We start from the raw sequence: 8,303 nt of genomic DNA on the forward strand, positions 1-8,303 counted from the left end.
TGCCAAAGCTAGCAAATAGTAGGACATTCACCCAACTTTTTTAACCCAAACTGATTATTCTCTTTAATTTGAACTGATCATTCATTTTTTAGAATTCAATCTAATCATGGCTTTTACTTCAAACTGATTTTTAAATTCAAACTAACCATTTTTTTTCATTTTGAACTGATCATTGTTTTTAATTTGTACTGATTAATTGTTTTTTATGTAAACCATTTCTTTCATTCTTGCATGCACAGCAAACGGTCATGTATACCTTCTTTGAAGAAGTAACAATCATATCATCATAGACAGAAAATTTTCCGCACATATAATACATGTACATGAATGATATATACACCACAACAGCTACACATTTTCATAGATGAATGACATATACACCACACCGACTGCACATTTTCATATTATCCATAGCACACACCGCAAAACAAAAATCACAGGCCTATTTCCTGCACAGCAAATGTTCAACCACACCCACATGACAATAATAACAATCATCAGAAAATAAAGTGCTTTCGCACAAGGGTACAAAAAAATTTCCACTAGTGCAAAGCTTGACCCGGCCAAACACTATTGTTCTCTAACACACATAGGAACTTATAGCAATTGGTCATTTGAACCAAGAGCAATAGAAATAAAAAATGTGTACACGGATACAACTTTGCATCATCAAAATCTAGAGTTAGAAGACATTTACATATGATGGGGTTTCTCGATGGAAAAATACGCATATGATGCGCATGTAGCAGCAGACAATCTGGTTTCGGTGTGCATTAAAAAATCTTCACAATAAAACTTCACTGAGAAGACAAAGGCTACATCTACTGAATGTGCAATAGCAATTAACAAAGAATTAATCTGCATGAACAACGACAAGCCTGAAGCTCATCAATACTAGAGCTGTGCATGGATAGGCTCGATGGTGAGTGCACCGGGGCAGTGGAGGAACAAATAGGACCTTCGACCGATACTCCGTTGGCTTATGCCAGAAGTAGAACTTCCTGGCCTTCCAAACTAGTACTGGAGGCAAGTACCAAAGAACAACGTGCATCGGTATTTAGAAGGCATACAAGGGCTACACACTGCCGTGAGGTACCAAAAAACACAATAGTTTGTGCATCTTTTAACACAATGACATTTTATGGAACTACTTCAGTAATACATCTATACTGTCTAGAACAACAAATTAACCAAAAAGAAAACTAATTTATGAAGGAAACAATTCCTGAAATTTGGTTTGAGCTTGGTTTGTTGAGATTTTTGAACTCGTGCAACAGTAATACCTGAACTTGCATGACACACTCTTTACTCAGTTGAGAGCGTCTCATATTTTGTAGAATATACTACATGTAAAGAGGAAGGGGAAGACCAGACCTCGTCGTTGCATTGTTGAACAGCCTCGGCTGTCGGTACTGAACGGACTATGGTGCCGGCGGTGAACGGCATGTCCGCTGCGGGAATGGGGGGATGTGGCACGGCCTGCAGAAGCAGGAGGTGGTGACCTGCAGAAGGAAAAGGGTGCGACCTAACGGCGAAAGAGAACTGAAGAAATAAATATTGGGGCCTGCACATATATCCACAAATTCAGACAACAAAACTAAAAGAAAATAAAAGAACAGAAATAATAGAATGTTAAATTTTACATCCCAGTTTTTAGCATCACTTATATACCTTTTGTTTTTTCACTCCTATCTAATCTTCAACAATTTACTCAAACCATTCACACTCATATGAGCTTTCCATTCAAGACTTCCTGTCCTATCTTCTTCTAAACAATTTGAGAACTTGAACCACATTTTATTTTGGAAGCTGTACTGAAATCCTAGCACATATACTACTTTACAGCAAGTAGCTCTAGAACAAAACATAATTGAAAGTTGCAAGCATTTGAATAGGAGGAAGTCCAACTCGGCTGCAAGCATAAGGTCAACTAGAGTATCAGAATAAGTACACTCAGCTGCAAGCATAAGGTCAACCAGAGCATCAGAATAAGTCCTACTGGGCTGCAAGCATCAGGTCAACCAGAACAATTTGGGGAAGACACCTTATGTTCAGAGAAATGCTCAGCACAAAATAGAATTCAACGGTGATTTTTTTCGCTTTTCAGACATTTTAACACAAACACCTTGCTGGCATAAAATCTCTATAGAGAATGTCAGCAGCAGGTTTATCGTTGGCCATCCCCGTACTGTCCCTACTGATTCTCCCTTCCTACCCAACCAAATCACATCAAACTGCAGACGTGCAATGTTGACACCGAACTTAGATTTGTAGACTAGACAAGAAGTTTAGATTTGTAGCAGCACACACACCAAACTTACATAATTTTTCTTCAATTTTTTCTTCAACTTTTTTAGGTGATTGCATCAGTACTAGTATGGTTGGAAAAATATTTCAGATTTGTAGCAGCACACACATGAAACTTAGAATTTTATGGAAATGGACGAGTTCTGATTTTTCGAACTCCTCCAATCGTTGCACATGAACTGAGCAATATAGCTACTAAAGGTACATCATTTTGATTTGAAAAGCTACTTGACTGAAAATTGACATACACATCCAAAAGTTCAAAACTACAAGACCTGCCCCTATGTTTTTCTGCTACTACACTATCAAAACTTTTATTCAAAATGTCTGTGAACTTTAAACCTCAATCTTCCTTCAACTGTAATTTTCATTTCGAAAAAAAGGCATCCAAAAAGCAAAAGCACAAACTATACAAAAGGTTTTAGACATCAAACCAGTAGAGAATTGAATAGGCATCTGGCAGCAACTTGCTAAACATAGGACGAGTCATATACATACGCATTTCAGCCGATGATGAAGCGAGCTAGCGATCATCCATCAAGATGCTCCTTTTTGGCTCACTAAGCTTGACAGGGGAGGAGCTGTACTTGTCGCAACATCACTACTTGAACTGGTGTGAGTACCATACCTGGACGGATGGGGCAGAAGGGAGACGGCCGTGCGCTTCGCAGGGACTAGGCAAGAGGAGGAGGCATCCACAGGACATACTTGGAGCACCGCGCGCCGCCGGATGGTGGCTGGAGGAGCGTTGCGGCTGGGTGGTGCGGCAGTTCGGACGACGGCATCCAGGCTTGTCTGCCGGTGGCGCTGTGGAAGCCAAGTGGAGCAGGCCCGCGGTGCAGTTGAAGCCAAGTGGAGCATGCCGTCTCTAGCAATTTTCAAGCACAAGTTAGCTACAAATAAATGATGAACAGAGAAAAGCTAGTAGTCCAGTGCACTGAGACATTGTAGCAAACACTTGGAGTGCGTCCAAAAATGTGATTTTTTTAGATTAGTGAACTGCTGTTGTTTCTTTCATCGAGCTAGCACTGAAGAATTTCATGTCTTACCGATTGTTAAGGGAAACAAAACCAGAGTCGATGTTCTTTTCCAGCGCATATGCAACACAATGACCTCGTTGGAGAAGCAGCACCGGTAGGATACAACAATTTCTATCAAGGGACCGAGCTTGTGGGTGAGGACAGCAGGAGGGAGTGGCGATACAGGGGTGGAGGAGCGGGAAGGTCTAGTACGAGGCAGCGAGCGGAGCACCTCGAAAGAGATGAGGGGGCTGGGAGGAACGACATAAGGAGGGAGGCCTGCGGAGCTGACCTGAGATGCGATGGGAGCGGAGATGTGTTGTAGAGTCGAGGGCAGTGCTGGTCTCGCCGGACCGGAGGAGCGACGGTGGCGGGTGGGGATCGGAGGCACCGGGGATGGGGCGCGCTGGGGCTAGGGGTCGCCGGGGATGTGGTGCGCCGGGGTTGCAGGTCGCTGGGGATGCGGCACGCCTGGGTTGCGGGTCGCTGGGAATACGGCGCGCCGGCGCTGGGGAGGGGGCGGCTGCGGCGCACTAGGGGAGGGGCTGGCGGAGGCGCGCTTGGGGAGGAGGGCGGCGACTGCGCATTGGGCAGGGGCCGACGGAGGCGCGTGGGGGAGGGGCCGGCGGAGGCGCGCTGGGGGAGGAAGGCGGCGGCGGCCCACTGGGCAGGGACCGACGAAGGCGCGCGGGGGAGGTGGCCGGAGGAGGCGTGCTGGGGGAGGTGGTCGGCGGTGGCGCCCGTGGTTGTGGCGACGGTGGGGGGATGGGGTTGGGGTATGTTAGTTTTAGATTAGTCCGATCACTCCTATATATATATTAATTAAGCTTGTGCTGACTAGCTAATTGATGCATTAATTGTTTTGGTATGTATATATATTAACTCTTCTTTCTTCTTTTAGCCCTCCGGATCTAGCCAAACTTCGGTAACGAGACGAGGCCCGAAGAAAAGGTTGCGCGTGGATGAAAGATTCATGATCACAACCATTCAAAAGAAACAATCCGGGCATGTCCAATTTAGATCGCATACTCGACCGTTCATGCCAAATTCACGGCACCCCAGGAACACCAGCTAACCATACCAACAGAGAATGCTGGGTCTTCAAACAGGCCGGCAAGTCAAATGCTGACAGCAAGGAGAGGGGGTCGCAAAGCGATGACGATGATGAGGAGCCCCGATCACCAAAGACATGAGGGCAACAGAAGTTCCCTCCATAAATTAAAACGATGAATATGATATACGCCACCCACATTCCCAAGCGGGAGCAGAGGCGTGTACTCGGGGACGTTTACATGATGGAGCCAGTCATCCCAAAGTACAGCCCATGGTCGTCAGGCTCAATCACCTTTGATAGCAAAGATAATCCAACCAACACCCATCAAGGCGGCTCAGCCGCACTGGTCCTCGACCCAATAATCGACGAATTTCGCCTCACGTGAGTCCTGATAGATGGAGGCAGTAGCCTGAACCTGCTTTATCAGGATACAATGCACATGATGGGCATAGATCCTTCAAGGATCAAACCCACTAAAACCACCTTTAAAGGTGTAATACCAGGCGCAGAGGCGTGCAGTATAGGCTCAATCACACTGGAGGTGGTCTTCGGATCCCCAAAGAATTTCAGAAGCGAAGAGTTAATCTTCGACATCGTCCCTTTCCCCAGTGACTATCACACACTGCTTGGATGAGCCGCACTTGTCCGATTTAATGCGGCGCTGCACTACGATTCCCTTAAGCTCAAGATGCCTGGCCCACATGGCGCTATAACAGCCAATGGAAACACCGAACGCCCCCACCATACCGAAGAGCACGATGCGGCCCTAACGGCATAAGAACGGAGTGGTCTCTTGCTGTCGGACATTAATTCGACAGCTAAGCTCCCGGACACTGACAAAAGAGTCCGAACTATCTCGCAGCACGATAGCTCAGCTTCACTAATATTTTTGGCAATGAACGGCGGCACAACCAGGTGGTGTCCCACAATACGGGTCAATCGCTCGGGGACACGCAAATATTTTTGCATTTTCTTTTCAGGTTTCACCTTTTTGGCCTAGGTCATCATCAGGCGACCTGGCGACCGAACATATGAAGGGACGGACTCACCACGGCGGGAGACGGCTCGAACGCGCAGGGGAATCCCTAGATACTTCTCTCAATGATTATCATGCTATTATCCGGGTCCGCATGCAGCTCCCCCCTGGCCACAACAGGTTTCGAGGTCATATTCCCCTTTATCGCACTACTTGTATTCGTATGCTTTGACGTATTATTCAATAACAAAATTGTGGCTGCATATGACATTCACTTGCTTTCTTCCTTTTATTTTTATTGATATTATCTGTCAATTAGCAGCCGTACACTTTGGTACGCATCAACATGCCAGGGACTTTACTATACCCATAATACGGCAAACAAGTCCGAACACCTTCGCGGTTGTTCGGCACCCCAAACTTATAGCACTATATGCATCAGCCCCGAATCATGTCTTTGGTCAAATGTTGGGTTTGCCCGGCTCCCGTGTTTTGCTACCTTACGTTCCGCTATATCGGCTAAGGCGGCACAGGGAGAACTACTGCGACTGTATCCCGGTTCTTCCGGACGAGCACCTCAGTAGAGAAAGCCGAAAACTGACTGTCATGATGCGGCGATAGCTGGTCGCTGTTCGAGAGGTCTCAAAATCCATAAAGATTTCTTCCGCATTATGCGATAATCAATGCAGCATGCGATGGATCGGTTTTTCCGATCAGGTGTTGATAGAGCCCCTAGTCCGGTCTTCCGAGCACTAGGGGCTGCGCCTACTTTTCTTTCGTCAAACTCCTATGGCTAAGTGAGGGTGATAAAGCCGTATAGTCTGATTGCCTGGTTCATTGCGCCGAACACCTCCTTAAAGGACCCAATACTGGGGTAAAGAGTGTTTGGATTCATCCCGAACACCCCTGTACTTCCTACGTGGCGGCGGAAGCCGACGACTGGCCACCTCTCAGAATTACTATAACTAACGGCCACACAGGAAGCAAAATTATTAAAAAACAAGCACTACATAGTAACCTTGTTTCATATTACAACGCCGGACGACATGAATATTCATGGGTAAATAATGTCCTGGGCACAATGCTCCGCCACAAGGCAGGATCCCTCCAGGACACCTTCGTAGTACAATTCAGGCTTGCGGTGCTCCTTCCCTTCGGGTGGTCCTTCGGCCATCAGCTTAACAGCGTCCATCTTCGGCCTGTGCACTTTGACATAGGCAAAAGCCATTCGGGCACCTTCAATACCGACCGCTTGATCACGTCAATCCAAGGACATGCGCTAACCAGCCGCTTAACGAGCCCGAAGTAGATGCTGGGAATTGCTTTGGCAGGCCATAGCCGAATTATCAAGTATTTCATGGCTAGTTCGACAACCCTATGCAGCTCGACCAGCTGTTTCAGCTGATCAATAAAGGGCACAGGATATTCTGGCGCAAGGTATTGCAACCAGAACAGCTTCTCTGTAGAGCTCCCTTCTTCGGCTCGATAAAATTGCGCATCATCATATATGTTGTGCGGCAAATCCCCAAACGCCCCTGGATATCCCCGAATTCGGGTTAGCAACAGGAATCTTTCCTTCACATACTTGCTTTGCATAGAAAAAGCCTTACCCGCCGCGATCTTTCTGGCCTCTCGGATTTCCTGGAGGGTGCCTCGGGACTCATCCCGGGCATCGCGTGCGGCTTGCTGAGCCTTGCCGAGTTTGGATTCTTTATCCGACAAGCTTTGCTCCAAGGTCTCACACCTTTCCACAACTTCCTAGAGTTCTTGTTGAACCTCAGCAACCCTAGCCTCGTGTTTTTCATGATCGGCCTGCTCCTTGGCTGCCCTCTTTTTGACTACGGCCACCGCCTTCCTAAGAGCTTCGACTTGAGACGTCGCTCCTGGCGCACAACACGACGTTCTTCGTCAAAATGAATTATCGATTGCTAATAAATCAAGACAAGGTTTTACAAACCTTGCTTATCTTCCAACTGCTTCTTTACTTGGCCGAGCTCTTCCTCGGCCCGCTCCAGACGCTGCTTCAGTCCGGAGACTTCCGCAGTATGAGAAGCGGCAGTCAACAACGACGCCTGCTTAGACAAAACATGATAATAATTAACGGTGTGGCATGGTCAGTCCCCTGCGAATACATATTTGATCCTCTGTCCGGTTTTTCTTTTCGAACACCGAATAGTGTATCAGGGGCTACTATCTATACTATGACACTCTTCAAGCCTCATCACTTACCTTACAACCTATTAAAAGGCTGGTGCAGGCTTCAGTCATCCCGCTTTCCGCGGACCGAATCTTCTCAATCACCGCACCCATAAGGGCGCGATGTTCTTCAATGATGGAAGCGTTATTTAACTCTGCCAACAAAGCATTTGGCACCTCTGGCTGGACAGAGGTCGCCGGTGAAACCGGCGCACCCCCTTCTGTCAAAGAAGGTTTCCTGCCTCATTCTGGAGCCTTGACGGTCTCCGGCACAGTGTCCGGACGGGAGTCGAATTCGAGCCGACCCCCACCGACAGTACCCGTGGCGGTCCCCTCCCATGTGTGGCCGGCCGCCGGGATTTGGCCCGCTGGCGCCGCTCGAGCGGTCTTCCCGGCCCCTCCTTGGCCTGAGCCCATTAGGGACGACACTTCGATGTCGTCCGCATGTTTGGGGAAGGCGGCCGTCGGGGGAGTTATGCTGTCCATCGTGTCCGAACCTAGTGAATCCTCTGACGAGAACTGCTCGGCGCGGGACTTGGTCGGGCTACAATATGTGTGGCTCAACACGATCAGCGTTGAGCGATAATGAGTTCAGATATGTTAATTTATTCAGATTCTGTGTACTCACGATTTAACCAGGGGCTGGACCCTGGGATCCCACTCCAGGCTGTTGTCGGTGGCAGTGGTGGAATCGTCTACGGAGGAGATTTTCCTCCTCTTAGATGACTTGGCCTCTAAGTGTAGGGAGGCC

General features: G+C 47.8%; 1 protein-coding gene across 1 annotated transcript; it reads right to left on the reverse strand.

Moving 5' to 3' along the window:
* Window positions 1-376: 376 nt before the first annotated feature.
* On the reverse strand, window positions 377-4,097 carry LOC123115224 (vegetative cell wall protein gp1; the record flags this gene model as incomplete). Its single annotated transcript, XM_044536446.1, has 2 exons — window positions 377-3,175; window positions 3,619-4,097. Coding segments are annotated over 2 exons (810 nt in total), but the record flags the coding sequence as incomplete, so codon positions are not given.
* Between the last annotated feature and the right edge of the window lie 4,206 nt (window positions 4,098-8,303).

Source organism: Triticum aestivum, chromosome 5B, assembly GCF_018294505.1.
Source record: "Triticum aestivum cultivar Chinese Spring chromosome 5B, IWGSC CS RefSeq v2.1, whole genome shotgun sequence".
NCBI classification, from domain to species: Eukaryota; Viridiplantae; Streptophyta; class Magnoliopsida; order Poales; family Poaceae; genus Triticum; species Triticum aestivum.